General features: G+C 33.7%; 2 protein-coding genes across 2 annotated transcripts; both read left to right on the forward strand.

The window, feature by feature from the left end:
• The first annotated feature begins 288 nt into the window (after nucleotides 1-288).
• On the forward strand, nucleotides 289-5,010 carry LOC132941548 (dynein axonemal heavy chain 5-like). The gene is made up of 10 exons (XM_061009650.1): nucleotides 289-435; nucleotides 866-982; nucleotides 1,044-1,233; nucleotides 1,326-1,657; nucleotides 1,753-1,916; nucleotides 2,000-2,695; nucleotides 3,800-3,971; nucleotides 4,028-4,173; nucleotides 4,341-4,713; nucleotides 4,786-5,010. The coding sequence occupies exons 1-10, from the start codon at nucleotides 289-291 to the stop codon at nucleotides 5,008-5,010; spliced, it is 2,562 nt and encodes an 853-aa protein (XP_060865633.1).
• Nucleotides 5,011-6,567: 1,557 nt separating this feature from the next.
• LOC132941557 (dynein axonemal heavy chain 5-like) lies at nucleotides 6,568-19,538 on the forward strand. Its single transcript, XM_061009662.1, has 24 exons — nucleotides 6,568-6,845; nucleotides 6,927-7,065; nucleotides 7,396-7,800; nucleotides 7,888-8,124; nucleotides 8,225-8,476; nucleotides 9,050-9,239; nucleotides 9,325-9,470; nucleotides 9,546-9,863; nucleotides 9,942-10,064; nucleotides 10,720-11,414; nucleotides 11,509-11,754; nucleotides 11,857-12,175; nucleotides 12,499-12,725; nucleotides 13,336-13,558; nucleotides 13,623-13,799; nucleotides 13,946-14,113; nucleotides 14,185-16,395; nucleotides 16,595-16,787; nucleotides 16,983-17,244; nucleotides 17,579-17,818; nucleotides 17,920-18,087; nucleotides 18,157-18,298; nucleotides 18,654-18,965; nucleotides 19,245-19,538. Exons 1-24 carry the CDS (start codon nucleotides 6,568-6,570, stop codon nucleotides 19,536-19,538), a joined length of 7,965 nt encoding a protein of 2,654 aa, XP_060865645.1.
• Nucleotides 19,539-20,558: the final 1,020 nt, after the last annotated feature.

Genomic DNA, 20,558 nt, shown 5'->3' on the forward strand with positions numbered 1-20,558 from the left:
ATGTTAAGAAATATATTATTATATACAGACGAAAAGTTTCCTGCTGCTGCCCATCCTACAAGTAGACAAGTTGATGACTGGTGTATGAGTGTTTTTAGGTTCTATAATTTTTTTTATACTAAGTCGCTGATAAACACGATGCGCAATACGTTCGATCATATGATAGAAGGGATGTCTTGTTATCAGTGGGTATCCGATTGATTTTCGGCAGCAAATTGTTCAACAACAACAATAATAATAATAATATTATATTAACATAGACGTCTATTAAATTCGGATCGGTCACCGATGTTGAAAATCAAATTAACTCTGGCTGATTCTAACATTGGAGTTGAACCATCGTGGAGAATAATTAGCTCGACTTTGAAGCATGTGGCTTCAAACGCACTGAATGCGACGACAACATTAACACGTTTGGGTTTTCATCACTTAAAGGTAAATCAAATTGTATTACATTATATACTTTTGTAGTATTGTCAATAATTTATTTGATGGCACATAGTGTTGAAGCAATGTTATCTAACTTACGGTTCGAGTTCACTTTTTGATAAAACTATAAAAAATCAATTACATCCATGGCGTTTATTTTCAAAATATTATATAAGGTCTAATTTGACTAAATAAATAATGAAATGTGTTTAGTATTTCAAATATTATGTATACGCACACTTATTAATCTCACTTTATCAAACTACATCTAGTATATCTAGCTAATATCTCTCTCTCTCTCTCTCTCTCTCTCTCTCTTTGTCTGCACCTGTTTGCAGTCATTGAGACTATAATATTGTCTAACATATTGCTCTCCATTCATTTCTATCTTCTAATGTAAATATTATATTAAAATATTATGATTTGTGATACGCAGAGAAACGATTATTGCTACAAGAAAACTTTATCTAAGAATAAGGACGTGCTTGCAGCTGCCAAAGAAGTAGGAAATGCTACAAGGCCATTAAAAATGGAAATAGAAAACATCGTATCCGTAACGATATGTCCACTAATTATAAAGATACATATGTTTTAAAGTGAAATATTATTTTCAGCTATACGCTATTAAATATCAAGAAATTTGGGTACAATTTCATCAAAAAATAGAAAAAATCAATTGGTTGTTAGAAAAACAAACTGAATTGGACACGATTCGATATGTATTTGACCATATGAAATATACAATCAATATGATATACGATGAACCTCTTAGTGTAGAAATTGGACCTGTGGAAATCCAATTAGGTGATTATTAAAATTAGCATTTAATTTCTGTTTACATTATAACATTATATTATTTAAGCAGCATTGTTCCCTAAAACTATTTGTATTGTTAGACGAATTCAAAGAGTCTCTACACGATGAAATCAAAGATTGGCAAATATTATTCGCTAACGGTGTATTAGAATCTTCTAAACTGAAATACTTGTGTAAATACATAGCAGAGAAATATAGTATAATTTCGTCACCAATCAACGATTTGGTCGATGCCAGAAAGGTGATAATATGTTTAGAAGAACTAGAAAACAATTTGACAGATTTAGACAATGACATAGAAATTACCGTTGACGTGTACGATTTGTTAAGTGAATACCAAGTCCCGATTAAGCATGATGATGAACGACAATTGAATATACTCACCGAAACTTATAAAAAACTCAAATTGGAGGTGACATTCATAAATCATAATGATATACAAACGAATATAAAGAGCGCTATTCTCATTCGTACTAATGACATTAAAATATTTGCGTAATTTTGTAGATGTGCAACGTACCACAAAGACTGTTGGATATATACATCCCTCTGAGGACGGAATTGCAAGAAGGCATAGTAAATCTTAAATCGGATATTGTGGTTTTTGACAAACAATTCATTGAAAGAGGCCCTATGGTCGATGGCCTAATGCCTTCCGAAGCCGCTGAGAGGTAAAACAAAAATAAACATATATGATACTATGATATAGTATTTTTAAGGTTATTAAACTAGCTTTTGTTTAATCTATACTTAGGGTTTTACTATTTCAAGATCGTTTCGACGAGTTAGTCTCGTTGATGGAACGTTATCAGGATGGTGAGCGTTTATTCAAAACGCCAGTGACTTTATATCCTACGCTGAATGAAACTAGACGAGTTTTTAACTTACTAAAAAAACTTTATGATCTATATAGTGCAGTCAATCGTTCCATTCAAACCTGGTCGAGTACACTGTGGAACCGTTTAAAAATAGATGATATCATCGATAGTTTAGCAGAGTACCAGCAAAAGTGTCGTAAACTTCCTAAAGGTCTAAAGGAATGGCCAACATATGAAGAATTAAAAAACAACATTGACGAATGGTCAGATAAAATGATTCTAGTAGAAATGATGTTTAAGAATTCACTAAAACCGAGGCATTGGGAAATGATAGAAAATGCGACTGGTACACTATTCCCCGTAAACGACCACGATTTTGCACTCAAAGATATTATGTCTGCTCCTTTATTAAAATATAAAGACGAGCTGGAAGACATATGCCAGACAGCTATTAAAGAGATCGACATCGAAGCAAAATTGCGTCAGATAATATTCGATTGGTCGACTATAAAAATAGAATTGGCTAATTTTAAAAACAGAGGATTATTACTTGTAAAAGGACAAGAAATAGCGGAAGTCGTAGCCATACTAGAAGATTCACAAATGGTTATGAGCTCATTAGCGTCCAATAGGTAAGACGTGTACGTTAGTGTATTTTTTTTAATTATATCATAACTAGCTGATCCCGCGCACATTTCGACCGTACAAAATGACAACTCTTAAAAAAATTGTGATTGTTCAACTCCTTTTGGGTGTAACTCTTTGAAGTAAGTGCAACTCGGCCATATTAGTAGGCAATGCACGAAAATTAGATTTGATGCATGCTTGTCCTTTATCTGCCTGATTAACAAATGGCAACCAATATACAAATAAAATACTAATTTCTACTAATTATTTCTCCTATAACTAAAATTTTTATAAACAAATATGTCCATCGTAAATATCAAAATCCCTGTTTGAGTACCTCTCCGGGGTTGGACCTACCGGATCCAATTATGAATCTAAATCATCCCGGGAACCACTCAAACACACACAAAAATTCATCAAAATCGGTCCAATCGTTTAGAAATACATAAATGGCATACAGACAAACAATATTTTATTATTGTTGTTATTTTCAGCCACCCGATTCATTTTTCCAAGACAACTTTTACATTATATCCTTCCTAGTGACTCGACCGATCTATTAGTGAAAACCGTATGAAAATCCATTAAGATACTTTTTAAGACATGCGAGTAAATACAAAAGGTGCTTCTACTTTAGATAAAAAAAAAAAAACTTTAACATTTTCATCGATCATCTTTAATATATATATTGTTAAACATAATATAATAATATTAATTTAATTAACGATCAACCAGTGGCAACCAATAATTATTATCATAATAGCAACCATAGCAATCATTTATAAACAAAAATGTTCATCGTAAATCTCTGTTCTCAAAACCCCTGTTTGAGCACCTATCCGGGTTTTAATTTTCCCTATTTAAATAAGCATACAGTACTCAGTGATAATGTAGCATTCTAATGATGAAAGAATTTTTGAAATCGTCCAGCCGTTCTCGAGTTATAAATGGTCTAACACTTTTTAAAACTCTCTTGTGTATTATTTATAAGATTATTGTTTTAATAAAAATGGTTATTGTTGTAAAACGAGAAAATTTTTTTATTGAAATGCATAATGAATTATGACTAGTGATATACAAAACTAATGATACTTATGAACTGTTTGTAGGTATAATATTGCGTTCAAGTCAGAAATAATGGATTGGGTTAAGAAATTCGCAGTGACCAGTCAAGTCTTGGAAAATTGGATTCTCGTGCAAAACCTTTGGATGTATTTAGAAGCCGTTTTTATCGGTGGGGATATATCTAAGCAACTACCACTAGAAACAAAACGCTTCACTGTAAGTTATTTTATCGATATTTTTATCATTGGTGCATTTACATGGCTTACGTTTAGGCTATAGATAAATTGTGGGTAACTTTAATGAACAAAGCACGATTTCTCGAGAACGTCATTGAAATATGCACCGGAGATGGGTCTATGGAAATTTTACTGCCGTACATGCTTGAACAATTGGAGTTGTGTCAAAAGTCATTAGCGGGGTATCACATCCTATTACAATCAAATTTATACTTATTTGATTATTTAAATTTTGTCTAAATTGTCTCATAGCAGTGCAGCAATTCGCAAAATGCTTGCATGGCTAGACTGTCTTTGAGGCAAGTGCCTATTAAATATTATGAACTTATAATAATGGTTAATCAATTAGGTACTTGGACCAAAAAAGAAACATATTTTCGAGGTTTTATTTTATATCGGACCCAGTGCTTTTGGAAATTCTGGGTCAAGCTTCGAACTCACATAACATTCAACCTCATTTGCTGAGTCTTTTTGATAATACTGCAAAGCTGATATACTTTGAGTCCGAATACGATAAAGTGCGAGATATCGTATCCAAAGAAGGTGAAAAAATCACATTGGAACATCCCGTATTATGTACTGGAGGAGTGGAAAATTGGTTAAACGTTTTGCTTAATGAATCCAAATTTTCTGTGAATCAATTAATAGCGAATGTGGATAATTACATTATGAGAGACCCGACATTTTCAATTATAACGATGGTTGAATTATTTCCTGCTCAAGTGCGAATATTATTTTAAATAGATACCATAGATTTAGACATTTAGTATAATTATTCGATTTTACATTAACAGATGGGTCTCATCGGTCTACAAATGCTGTGGACAATTCGAACAGAATATGCTCTTAAGAACTCTATCACCATGAAAAAAATTATGAAAGACACTAATCAAGAATTTATTAAGCTCCTCAATATACTTATTGACGCCACTACTAAGAATCTGACCAAAATTGAAAGATTGAACTACGAGACTTTGATTACGATACACGTCCACCAGAGGTTTCAAAAATATACATGAACATTATACTATTATACATTATACATTATAACCTAACCTATACTTTAGGGATATTTTCGAATCATTATACCAAAAGAAGATCACAAACTTATTTGATTTTGAATGGTTAAAACAAGAGCGGTTTTATTACACAGAAGAATTGGACCGATGCGAAGTTCGAATAACCGACGTGTTGTTCGTGTACCAAAATGAGTTCCTGGGCTGTTCAGATAGGCTCGTAATCACGCCACTCACAGATCGATGTTTCATTACCTTAGCCCAAGCAGTTGGTAAGATACCAGTTTTTAACAAAATCTGTTTTGTTTAAGTATAATATGTTATAATTTATAAAACCGTTGAGAATTGACATTTTCATCAAATATTTATAACCCATTTTCTATAAATGTTATAATTATTAAATTAAAATATTTTTTTCACACTATCTTTATTTTCAACACCTATACGCATAGTATGAAACTACAAACGGTCGTTTCGTCCACACCGTTTTGTCCCCGTAAAAAAACTAGACCACGGACGTTTCGTCCCAGTCAATTATTAAGGGAAGAAATTTGGTCCACGAGAGTTATAGAAAGTTATTTAACCATTATCACAGGCACGATTAATATACAGGATACAAAACGATTTGCCTTATTAATAATATTTTTGTGTCTCCGTCCTTCTCATATTAACAAGATACCTAGGTAGCGCTTAAATAGGATTATTCTGTGATACTGGAAGAATAAGGTACTAATGTCGTATAACACGTACATTTGGTTAGGTCTAGTAGTCTTGCGGCAGCGTGAGAAGGTGCGGGTATCATTTATCATACGTTCGTTTCGTATCCTGTATATTATCTCAATTCGTGACCATGGGACGTTTGGTTCTGCGGTATTTTAAATCATTCAAATTGAAATCTCTATTTTTTTTTCAATTAAAATTTCAATTCTTATTAAAAAAAATGAAAAATGTCAGTATAATTATTAAATTTATATTCATTGCAGTATAATTGTCATCATTCAATTTTAAATAATATGAATTATATAAAAATATAATAAATTTACAATACAAATACATTTACATAATTATATATGTTTTCTTTTATATTTAAAATGCCAATACCATATATAAATTATTTACATTAAATCACTTATTTTTTTTAAATAACATAAAATATAGTTATCTACTATTTAGAATATTTGCATTGTACCTACTCAATTGTAAATGTATTGTATTTTTATATAATTCACTTATATTATTTAAATTTTACTAGTGACAATTATATTGTAATACATTTAAATTTGATAATTATACATTTTTTAAAAAGATTTTAAAAATTAAAAAAAAAATACATCGATTTAAATGAAACTAATGATTTGAGATACCGGGGCACCAAACAATTATCATCCCACCTTTATAATTCACGAGGATCAAACGTCCATGGACTCATTTTTACCGGGACGAAACGGCATCCGGCGTCCGTGATTCGCATGAAACATACTTAAACACATTACTTTTATACACACTCTTTATCTGATATATCTATACATATAAACCCAACGGAAATGCACAGGAATGAATATGGGCGGCGCACCGGCGGGACCAGCAGGAACAGGGAAAACGGAGACGACGAAAGACATGGGAAAATCACTCGGGAAATACGTAGTTGTTTTTAATTGTTCGGATCAAATGGACTACCGTGGACTAGGTCGTATTTTCAAAGGCTTAGTGCACTCGGGTACATGGGGTTGCTTTGACGAGTTCAACAGGATCGAACTTCCCGTACTTTCGGTGGCCGCTCAGCAGGTATACACCGTGTTTATGGCCCGAAAAAGCAACTGTGAATCATTCATTTTCAGGTATTCGTTGACCAACAGAATTTTGAACCTCCATCGTTGGTACCCGTCATTTTTACTTTAAACGATTTTTTCTTTTTCTAGCGATGGAGATACGGTTCCTATGAACCAAGAATTTGCCATATTCCTGACCATGAATCCTGGATATGCCGGACGCCAAGAACTACCAGAAAATTTAAAAGTTCTTTTTCGAAGTGTAGCCATGATGGTCCCCGACCGATTGGTAATTTATTTTTCAACAAAAATATTAATCCATGCAAATCATTTTAAGTTTAATACTTAAGTTATGATAAATTATATGAAAAATATGTGATAGGTAATTAAAATATATATATATATAAACCACGATCCTATATGGTCCAGCTACCAAGTCTCTAACACTAAAAAAAATAAAACGAACAATAATAATATTATGATGATAATACGAATAACCGTTTAAAAAAAAAATCTATTAATCCAACCCTGAGTTGAACAACTAATATAAAAAACAGACATTTTTAATGATATTTAACCATACATAATTTAATGACATGTTGTTGTGTGTTGTTCTTAGATAATAATACGCGTGAAATTAGCAGCTTGTGGTTTTAAAAACAACCTACCCCTATCAAAAAAATTCTTCATACTATACCAGCTATGTGAAGAACAGTTGAGTAAACAGGTGCACTACGATTTTGGTCTGCGTAATATATTGGCTGTTTTGCGTACGCTTGGAACTCAGAGGAGAAGCAACGCGACTGAACCTGAAGAAACGATACTCATGAGAGTGTTGAAGGGAATGAACGTTTCAAAGTTAGTCGATCAGGACGAAACTATTTTTTTGTCTCTGATCGAAGATCTGTTTGTCGGCATGAAATCGACTTCGTCTGCATACAAAGATTTACAATCAGCCATACTAAGCTCGTGTGAAGAGAAACAGTTGGTCAACCATCCTTCATGGAATTTAAAAATCATTCAAGTACTATACGTACCAAATGGCATAACATAAATTATTATTGTTTTGATTTACTGTATACGATAGCTTGTATATATTTTGTTTTTTAAGGTATACGAAACGTCTTTGGTGCGTCACGGGCTGATGATACTGGGACCCACCGGGTCTGGTAAGACCACTGCCATTCACTGTCTTCTATCGGCCCTAACCAAAACTGGATTGACGCACTTCGAGTATCGAATGAATCCCAAAGCCATTACGGCATCTCAGATGTTTGGGAGATTGGACGTGGCAACGAACGATTGGACTGATGGTATATTTTCTACACTCTGGAGGAGAACGTTAAAGGTATATTTTTTTTTTGAGACGACAAATTGTATCGATTTATTGTTATCTTAGTGGTTACCGTACTATAATTTATTATACACGTACAATAATTAAATCCCAGCTGAGTCCAGACGAATACTGTTGGATAGTATTGGATGGTCCTGTGGATGCAGTTTGGATAGAGAATTTGAACTCCGTCTTAGATGACAACAAAACACTTACCTTGGCGAACGGTGATCGAATTGTCATGGCCGCCAACGCCAAACTTTGTTTTGAACCAGACAACGTGGACAATGCTTCCCCAGCAACCATTTCTAGGATGGGAATGACTTATTTCTCGTCCACCGTGTTATCATGGAGAGTGATATTTGGAGTAAGTACCTATATAATATATCGTTGCTATCTTAATTTTAAATCTAATGACATAATACTTATAACTAATAAAGTGCTAACCACCTCAAATAACTCGATAATTACATTGTCGTATAATATCACTCTACCATAAAAGGATGATGTTTTTTAAAAAGTATAATAAATACCTATCGAAAGACACACTATATGATCTTGTGTTTTTAACCTTTATGTCCGTTGATCAAACCACTATAAAGTTTTGATTTTTTAAATAAAAATGTATAATTTTATTTTGTTAATCTGAAGCAGAATACTTTTAGCATACTAAGCAGTTGGACATTTCATGGTACCTCTATTCCTAATCTAAAATTAAAATATCTGATCACTGTTATCACTTCGTATATATATATATATAAGTTTGTTGTGGGCTTATTTTTACTATTCATGTCTGAACTAAATACATGTGTTTTATTGCATCATATTCAGGTATAAAGTGTCTGAAACTTTTTCAATGAACTAAATTGTTCTACAAGCAATTTTAATACATATTTTATTGTACATACGTCATAATAGTATATAAATCTTTCTATTTCAGGGATGGGGAAAAACTAAATCCGCACATGTATCCACTTGCTTTCAAGAAATATTTGATAACTCTTACAGCGAATTATTAAAAATGCTTCAATCTAGGCTTTCACCCAAAATGATTTTATTGGAACCCCATTACATTCATCAAACATGTGATATACTCGACGGGCTCTTAAGCATGTTCCCTGAAGAGCCAGGTGAACATCTCTGGATACAATAATACAAATTATAATATTAAATAAATAATAATAATAATAAATATTGTGTAATAAATTGTAATAGATATACCGGTAAAAATATTATCACGTTTATACACGTTTGCGATTATGTGGAGTATTGCTGCTGTGTTAGAGTCAGATAACAGACGATTATTGGAAGAGTTCATTTTACAAGACCTGGCAGGGAAAATTAAAATACCAAAACTTAAAGTACGTTCATTCACAGAAAAGAGACTTTTTGTGGATATGAATCATTGCAAATGATGAATATCATGTTTTTCATAGGAAGGAGAATCGATTTACGACTACACTATTTCAAAAGACGGCGAATGGAAACACTGGGAAACGTTGATAGAATCGTACACGTACCCCAGTGATTATATACCAGTGTACGGTGATATACTGGTGCCGAATTTGGACAACGTGCGTACCATGTTTCTGATAACTTTAATCGCTAATCAAGAGAAAAACGTTTTGTTAATCGGTGAACAAGGTACTGCTAAGACGGTAATGATCAAGTGTTACATGCAAGAATTTGATCCCGAAGTGAGAACGAGCAAAATGCTCAACTTTTCCTCGGCTACCACTCCGAACATGTTTCAAGTAAGAAAAACGCGAATTATATACGAAAGTAGTAGTCCTTAACTATTAAAAAAATCCATCTTTAATACCTCCAATCAGAGTACCGTCGAAGGATATATGGAGAAAAGATTTGGTACCACTTACGGTCCTCCGGGTAATCGAAAAATGACGATATTTATTGATGATATAAACATGCCAATCATTAACGACTGGGGAGATCAAGTAATTATAAAATATTAATTGATTTATGATTTATGGTAAAATATATAACAAAAAAAAATAAATAAAAAAAATAAGAGTACCTATATAATACATCATTACGATTTTAAACTTAGCTTGGGTTGTGTTTGTGATCATGTATTGCGACAATATTTCTATGAAAACCTTTATTATATTTATTGATAATAATTACATCTTACTTTGTTACCTCACATAAAAAATAAAGTTACTATCTCCACTTTCGTCATCCGATATTTACCTCAATAAATAAAGATTACTTATAAAAAGCTATTTCTGTATAAGCTACTGCTAAGACCCATTTAGTCTTATGGCATCCAACTATAGGGCTCAGCCTTAAATTTCATTACCAACTATGTTCAATGATTCCAATCCACATTATTTCAAAAGCTTAATTCTACGTTTCAAATAATACTCTTCGCTCAAATTTCAAATACCCACATCAAAGCTCCATTATAAACGCTTTGCTAATAGAATAACCCACCGTTCCAGCCCTAATCCATCATTATGCGTTAGATGTTTTCATTCATTGCAAAATTTAACGAAAACCTATTTTATTTACGTTGAACCAAAATTCGTAAAATAAATATTGAACTGAGTATGTTCTATGTTTGATTTTTTTTTACTTGTATCCGGCCAGGTGACGAACGAGATCACGCGCCAGCTGCTGGAGAATAAAGGGTTCTATTCGCTGACCAAGCCCGGTGACTATATCAACGTCGTGGGTGTGAACATGTTGGCTGCCATGATCCATCCAGGCGGTGGCCGAAATGATGTGCCACCCCGACTTAAGCGGCAGTTCTGTATATTCAACTGCACACTACCATCGGACACTTCCATGGACAAAATATTCGGGGCACTAGGCTGCGGGTACTTCTGCATGGAAAGGTTCAACGAGCAGGTCGTACGGTTCTTGCCTGGCCTAGTGGTGCTCACCCGGATCTTGTGGCAGAAGACCAAACAAAAGCTGCTGCCCACCCCGGCCAACTTCCATTATGTGTTCAACTTGCGCGACTTGTCCCGCATCTGGGAAGGCATGCTGCAGGTGTGCTCTGCTGAATGCCAGGACGTACGGATGCTATTGCGACTTTGGTGTCACGAACTGCAGCGCGTCATCTATGACAAGCTGACTAGCATTCAGGACAAGGACTGGTTCGTGGAGACAGTCTTGTCCTCGGCTGAGAAGTTCCTTGGCCCCGAGAACTACGCAATGATGCCGGCTGACATGAAAACGATAGTTTTTGTTGACTTTATGCGGGACATGGCCGAACCGACAGGCGACGAGCCCGATGACTTTGAACCCGAGACCCCGAATATTTATGAGAACATCGAAGAGTAAGTACATAGTATTCTCATATTATATTAAGACATATTTTAGATTAAAATGTTTTTTGGCTTTTTAATTTTACGTTTATTGTGCGTTTTACAGTTTTGGAGTACTGAAAGATAGAATGTTGATGTTTATGGATCAAATGAAAGACGCGACTCGTGGTTCTGTGGTGGATTTAGTCTTTTTTAGAGACTGTATGGTCCATTTGATTATAATAGCACGCATACTGAGAATACCTCGTGGAAACGGTCTACTCGTGGGTGTTGGAGGTTCAGGCCGGAGATCAGTGACCACTTTGGCATCGTTTATCGCTAAATACAAACAGCATTCAATATTTCTTACAAGGTAATGATTGAATATATATGATTATTATTAAGAAAATTGTAAGCATTGAATGTTTTTATGGATTTTAATTATAAAACTGGTTGCTTATTTTGAAACTTGTAGGTCGTATAATATCAATAATTTCTTGGACGACATCAGAATACTTTATAGATTCGCCGGAATTCAAGATATGAAAACTACATTCGTGTTCACGGATAACGACATTAAAGAAGAGTCTTTTCTCGAGTATATTAACAATATATTAAGTTCTGGAGAAGTGGCTAACTTGTTCCCCAAAGATGAACTTGAAGAAATGTTGAATAGCATAACTCCGTTATTTAAAAAGAAATGGCCCAAAGGCAATCCATCTATGGACAACTTGTACCAATTTTTCATTAAGCAAGCTATGAACAATTTACATTTAGTTTTATGTTTTTCACCGGTAAGTTTATATAAACTAATAAATACTCTTAATGAGGGAGTGTTTTTGCACATGGACTCTTTTTACTATTTGTAAATAGGTAATTAATTAAATTTATCGTAAACGATACAGTTCGTTCTAATGTTTAATGTTCGAATGCGTTAACTTCCAATGTTTTAAGAAAAACTATTTCAAGGATTTAATTTTGAAAATAGATTTTATTCATGTCTATATTGTTTATGTTTATAAAAAAAATTAGAATGAATTGAAGTGACCTCCTCTTATAAGTGATAGTCTAAGGAGAAGAAAATTAATTGAACTGTACACATTTTTTTTCTGTACAGATAGGTGACAGTTTTCGTTTGCGTTCATTAAAGTTTCCCGGTATTATATCTGGATGCATTATCGATTGGTATACCGCGTGGCCCTCGGATGCACTTCTAGCGGTATCTCATCATTTTCTAAACAATTTCCCAGTGGTCGGTACAACGGACGAAAAGGCATCATTGATACAATTACTTGGCGTCATACACGATAACGTTGCAAATGACTGTATAAATTATTTCCAAAGGTACGTGTCAAATGTCAATGTATTTTAGATATTTGTTTTTATAATTCAATATAGGTACATAATAGCTAAAAACATAATCTAACACGCTAACCGCTATGAGTTCACGGTCAGCCATACGGCAATGTTCAATTTCCATACTATTACGACCGCTGGCGTTCATATAGTTGATCATTCCTACCACGCCATATGGCCGACGGCACCTTTACATTAATATGGTTTTATACTATCAACTTTTCTATGGTGCTACATTAATGTACTAAAAAATACGCATTGGAGTAGTGGAAATCATTACAATTTTTTTTATGTAATATATATGTTTTGTTTTTTTTTCAAATACAATAGCATTTACAAATTTGGAATGACATCGAAAAATTTACTTAAGTGTATCGATACTATAATATCGTATGGCCGCCTGCGGGCACATGGCGGTTAACGTGTGGTAATGTGAAAAAACAGCGTCTTGTTGTAAATTTATTTTCGAAAGCCTACAATTAATTTTTATAAGTTATCATATATTGAAATTTTAAAATAAAAAATTACACGTATCAATTAACAACACTATTACGTGGAAATATCCGTCAACCTGTTTATTTATATAATTTCTCACAAGATTTCGTCGAAAAATATTTGTAACGCCAAAGTCATTCCTTTCGTTTGTGGACGACTATAAGATTTTATACTCAAAGAATATATATGAAATTGAGCAGATGAAAAAGCAAAGAATATTAGGTTTAGAGAAACTTGCCGACGCTTCAATACAAGTAGAAGTGTTAAAAGAAGAATTGATAGAGAAAGAAAAGGAAATTGTCATCGCAACAGAAGCCAGTACAGAGGTAGAGTTCTAAATACTGTAAAGCAATATTTTCGATTCGTTATATTTTATAAATCGGCTCACAGGTAACTACTAAAGTGAACGTCGTGGTTAAAGCTGCAGAAATAAGTAAAGCCGAAGTCGCCGTTGTGAAAGACCGAGCCGAATTGTTATTAAAAAGCATTTCAAAAGAAAAAAAGATCGCCGAAGTGAAACTTGCTAAAGCTAAACCCGCTTTAGATGCTGCCGAAGCAGCTTTATTGGTACAGTTAAAAATTACACTTAGTTAAATAGCGTAAAAATGTTTTAAAGCTTAAGACGTATTCATTTTTCATGTATAAAATATACAAATCAGCTCAATTAAAATATTTAATTACTATTATAACGAAAAAGAAAATTTAATTTCTAGACACTAACAGCAACTGATATAGCAACCGTAAGAAAATTGGGCAAACCACCTTACTTAATTACGTTGATTATGGATTCCGTACTTATATTTTTTCAACGAAAATTACCGAAAGTTATAAAAGATACTACCAAGTTGTTTTTAGAACCCAATTGGAAGGAATCTTTAAAAGTAAATATTGTGCCACAACATCATAATAACGGTAAAATTAATATTTATATGTTTATTTTATTTTATTTTAGTTAATGTCCGACACCAGATTTCTATTCAATCTTCAAAATTTCCCCAAAAATCAGATCAACGGGGAAACAATTGATCTATTACAACCATATTTCAATTATCAAGACTATACATTCGAAAAAGCGAAATTGGCATGTGGAAACGTAGCCGGACTTCTCAGTTGGACATTGGCCATGTCAGATTTCTATAATGTAAACAAAGAAGTGCTTCCATTGATAGCTAACTTAGCTAAGCAAGAGGGTAAACATATCCAAGCTAAAGAACAATTAAAAGCCGCGGAGACCATTGCTTTTGAAAAAAACAAGGAGTTGTTAGAAGCAAAACGAAAGTTAAATATAGCTTTAAGTTCACAGCAATTAATTCAGTCTGAAGCGAATAGATGCAAAAATAAAATGATGTCTGCCACAGCACTTATTGAGGGCTTAGAAGGCGAAAGAAAGAGATGGAAACAGCAGTTGGCTGGTTTTAATTTGGAAATCAAATATTCATTAGGAGATATCGTAATTCTGACGGCATTTTTAAATTATTCTGGACCATTCAACCAAGAATATAGAACGAACATTATGCAATCGTGGTATGATCAATTAAACGAGAGGAACATTCCAAATACCCCTAATCTAAATGTGACTGAAAAATTGGCGGACCCTCCAACTATTAGCGAATGGAATCTCCAAGGACTGCCAAATGATGATCTATCAATTCAAAACGGTATTATTGTAACAAAATCTTCAAAATACCCAATTATGATTGATCCACAGAGCCAAGGAATAGCTTGGATTAAAAATAAAGAAGCGGTAAATAACATGATTGTTACTTCTTTTGATGATAAATATTTCAGAAATTATCTTGAAGATAGTATATCGTTGGGAAAACCATTACTGATCCACGATATACTGCAAGATGTCGATCCGGTAATAAATAACGTTCTGGAAAAGAATTATTACGTAAAAGGTAAAATCGTGAATGTATTATTAGGAGATAAAGAAATTGACGTTAGCGACGATTTTCGACTATATCTCACATCAAAACTTGGAAATCCATCGTTTCCTCCAGAGCTCTACGCCAGATGCATAATCATCGATTTTACTGTAACTATTAAAGGATTGGAAGATCAATTGTTAAGCAGAGTCATCGAAATCGAGAAAAAAGAATTAGAACAAGAGCGTATTGAATTAATTTCCGAAGTGACTTCTCAAAAACGAAAAATGCAAAAATTAGAATACGACCTTCTCATAAAACTAACTACCGTAAAAGGGTCATTGGTAGACGATGAATCGGTTTTATATACGTTGAATAAGACCAAAGATACGGCTACCGATGTCAGTGAAAAAATAGAGGTGGCGAACGTGACACAAGCTTCAATAAGCGTGATGCGTGAACAGTATCGTCCGATTGCCACTAGAGGTTCAGTTCTGTACTTTTTAATCGTAGAAATGGGAATGGTCAATCCCATGTATCAGAACTCATTACAACAATTCTTAGAACAGTTTGATATGTCGTTATCAAACTCCGATAAAGCTGTTATGCTGGAACGTAGAATAAGCAACATTATTGAATATTTGACTTACGCCATATACAAATACAAGTGCCGTGGATTGTACGAGGTGCACAAAATACTTTTTACGATACTCATGACGCTCAAAATAGATCTGGACAGAGAGAAAATCACTAGAAGTCAGTTTGAATATTTCATCAAGGGTGGCGCTTCAGTTGATATGAATTCTATAAAACCTAAACCCTTCGATTGGGTGACTGATATTTGTTGGATGAACTTGGGCTTATTGCAAACCATTTCGCCGTTCCAATCAATATTGACCGCGGTTGAAACGAACGGAAATTCGTGGAAAAAATGGTACGAGAAGAGTAATCCAGAAAAAGAAAAAATGCCAGATGGATTTGACAGGCTCGACGTGTTTGAAAAGTTATTGATGGTGAGGGCGTGGTGTCCAGACAGGACGTTGGTCCAAGCATTTGCCTACGTCGAAGAATCGATAGGGCCTCAGTTCGTGGAAACAGTAATGTTTGACATCGAAGAGATGTACCTCGAATCTAGAAGTACTACGCCGATGATTTGTTTCCTAAACATGGGTTCTGATCCAAGTAATCTCATTGAGAACACTGCAAAAAAATTAGAAATACCGTTCAATTCTGTGTCGATGGGACAAGGTCAGGAAGTACACGCCGAGAGATTAATGAAAGAATGTGCAATCAACGTGAGTATTTTATATATACATATAACACAATATACTGAATTATCTATTTAACGTAAGACTACTCATTATTTCAAAAACCTTTAACATTTTTGAAAATATAATTTTAACATAATTTTCAGTTGTTAAAAACAACATTTTTCTGAAAAATATATTTATTACTTTTAACATTTGAATGAATATCTGTAATGTATCTGTTTAGGGAGGATGGGTATTACTTCAAAATTGTCATTTGTGTTTGAGTTTTATGCAAGAAACGTTTACATATATAAACACAAGTGTGGCGAAGTCTAGTCAAGAAAACTTTAGAATATGGATAACCACAGAAGTTCATCCAAAATTCTCGATATCACTTTTACAAATATCTATACATTTTACGTATGAGCCCCCAGAAGGTAAAAACATTAAATATACATTTTCTAAATAACCAATCAAGTAAAAATGTAACAACTTATTTAAACAGAAGAATTAATCAATTTTATTTATAAGTCACCATTTAGTTCGAGTACTTATATCAGCCGATTTAAACACTGTGGCTGCTCGTCGAGTTATTCAGTAGTATACTATATTGTATTTCATTGCATATTTAGGATTAAGAGCCGGGTTAATGAGAACTTTTATCAATATGGGTGATGACACATTGATCTACTCCAGCATACCACAATACAAACCAATATTGTATGTGATTTCTTTCCTCCATTCGGTCGTCCAAGAGCGAAGAAAGTTTGGGCCCGTCGGTTGGAATATACCATACGAATTCAATACTTCAGATTGGTACTCGTCGACTTTATACTTACAAAAAATGGTCGATGAGATGGAACCCACCTCTGAAGTTAACTGGGTGGCCTTAAGGTAAATTACTAGGTCTGGGATCATATAAGTAACACTCTTAATAAATAATAATATAGTAAAATAAAATATTAAACTTATTTGATGATAGATATAATTAACTAGGCAGGTAATTCGTATGTTTTACCTGCCTATTTAGATATGTAACTGTACTATGAGCTGTTCTAGAATGAACGAAAAAAATCAATTTTATGTTTAAATACTCGCCTTCTAAGCTCTAGTGACTTTTTTTAAGGTGTAGGCTTATTAATTGCTACTAATATTGATAAATGATTTACTCGTAAAACCGGTAAAGTGGTTTTACATGTTCTTGAAATTACTTAAATATTCATTAAAGGTACATGTTGGCCGAAGTGCATTATGGTGGCCGGGTCACCGATGACTATGACCGACGGCTATTAAACAATTTTACCGAACTTTGGTTTACCGATGAACTGTTTAGCGAAAAGTTTTGTTTCTACGAAGGTTACAACGTGTTGGTTTTTAATAAACTAGCTGAGTATCTATCGGCGATAGAGGAAATGCCATTGAAAGATCCGCCACAAGCGTGTGGACTTCATCCAAACACCGATATTACGTGAGCATAAAAATTTATCCATATATTATAATATATAATATCATATAGGTATCGAATGAAATAATATCATATATTATGCAATAACTGGTATACGTTTTTAGATACCAAACTAACATGGTTCAAGAGATGTTCAACACTATATTAATGATTCAGCCAAAAGGTTCTGGTGGCGGTAGTGAAGTGACACGCGAAGAAAAAGTGTACGTTACGAGTTCGGATTTGTTGGAAAAGCTGCCGCTTGCTTTCAACATGTTTACAATCAAAGAAAGGTAATTATAAATTATAAGTTATTATTATAATGGCAATGATAACATAGAAATATTTATAAATTATAATAGGTTAACGTTGATGGGTCCGACGCAGCCTATGAACATATTCTTAGGACAAGAAATCGATCGCATCCAAAAGGTTACAGAAATAGTGAAAACTACTTTGGAAGACCTTTTATTAGCTATTGACGGAATTATCATTATGAACGAAGTAAATCGATTACAATAATTACGCGTAAGAGAGTAGTTATGTAGTACGACAATAGCCAATAGGTACACTCGTATTTATACATTCTACTATTGCAATAATATTTTTACTCTCGAAAATACCTATATAAAACCCATGCAGTTAAACCGTATTATTATCATTTATTAAGCACTAATTTAATATAAACTATATTATATGTATGTATTTATTTAATAGGTACTTAAAATTTTAACTAGAATATTTTCATCAAATTACATTTTTAAATTGTTTTTTTTTTATCGAATCTCATTTTTTCCATTACCTACGTATTTTATATAATATATATAATTTTATATAATATAACGATTCTTAATTGCAGGTTTTGTCCGATACATTGGATTACTTGTACGACGGCCGCATCCCGGCACACTGGCTGAGGGCCTCTTGGACGTCGTCTGCAATAGGTTTTTGGTTCAACGAGTTGCTGAACCGTCACAGCCAGATCACGACGTGGGTGTTCAGGGAAAAGCCGGCTCAGTTTTGGATGACCGGTTTCTTCAACCCGCAAGGGTTCTTGACGGCTATGAAACAGGAAATATCTAGGGCTCACAAAGGTTGGACGCTTGACAACATTGTGCTCGAGAACGAAGTAACGGTGTACCATAAACAAGACATCAAAAAATCACCACTGGTGAGTGTAAGATAACATGGTTTATAACCATGCAGTCTCCCCTTATCTGTTTATTCCTACTTGAAATCCGAATTCGGCCTGAGTTTTCCACGAATGCATCATGCATAATATCCGTTACCAGCTCGTTAGTTTTTTAATTTTTAGTATTTTATTGATATTTTCCTATATTTTCTACGAAATGCTTTACATTTTTCCCGCCCTAAAAGTTTATGACGAAGACAAAAAAAAAGTAATCAGCCCACCGATTGATTATATTTTTCTATATTGTCCGATCTGCAGGAAGGGGTCTATGTGTACGGATTGTTCTTAGACGGGGCGAGTTGGAATAGGAAGGAAAAGGAACTGCAGGAATCGCTCCACAAGATCATGTTCACAGAAATGCCAGTCATACACATATTTGCGATAAACACGGTCGGAAATAAGCTGATGCCAGGCTACGAATGTCCCGTTTACAAAAAGCCAATAAGAACGGGACTGACGTACGTGTGCGAACTGCGGCTCAAATCACCAAAGGGCACGTTAGAAGCCCACTGGGTATCCAGAGGCGTTGCTCTTCTGTGTGACATCAAATAAATCGATTCAAAATAACATTTTAATAAATAAAGTAAATCAGACATTCTTATTTAGTTTTCTTCCAATGCACTTCGATATCGGTGTTTATGATCAACTAGGTAATTGATACATATTATAATAAAAATATTACTTTGACTATTGACATTTATTTACAGATTGTACTACCTATTGTTATTAATTTACATCTAGAATAAATTACTCTTAGCAACACCATTGGTTCTATAATAGACATTACAAAATTAACGACAAACCCCTGCTTTTGGGATAGATCAGCGTGATATATTTGAATAACTAATAAATTTAGAAAAGTGAGTAATACTGATCTACATAAATTGGTAAAATGTTGATATGAAACAAAATATTTAGGATCTAAATTCTATAGTCAAGTAGACTACACTCTATAGACTTTACCCTACCAAAGGCCTACCTTAAAACTTAGAAATTTTTCGTGTAAAAATGTACATACATTATCGATAATAACAGGGCTTGCATTTGAAGAAAAATTTCTGTTTTATGTTATTTACAATTAAAACGTTACACAATTTTTTGCGTTTATCGTTATTTAAAATTAAAACGTTATTCAACTTTTACGTTTATCGTTATTCAGAATTAAAATACTTATGGATACTTATTAGGGATACTTATGGAACTAGAACACATCATACAAATTTCTAGTTCCATAAGTATCCACTAAGACCACTAACTCCGCCTGTTGTACTACATTTCGTGATCAACCACCCACACTCTCCAACCTTGTCGTGTCCAGTCCTGTATATCTTAGTCCGTGGTATTAATTGGTAATATTGATTAGGTAAAATCACGGTCTTAGAAGATAAGGTCGAAAACTATACATTATCAGCATTCCGCTTAGTGAGGCAAATCCATTTCAAAATTTGGCCGCTGTACAATTAAGCACTGCCCTGCAGACTTTTTTTGAGGTTATGGCATTATAGTATTATACAATAAAATAACCTTTGACCTTTAAAATAACCTTTGACCATAATATAAACCAACCAGTTT

Source organism: Metopolophium dirhodum, chromosome 1 (assembly GCF_019925205.1).
Source record: "Metopolophium dirhodum isolate CAU chromosome 1, ASM1992520v1, whole genome shotgun sequence".
NCBI lineage: Eukaryota > Metazoa > Arthropoda > Insecta > Hemiptera > Aphididae > Metopolophium > Metopolophium dirhodum.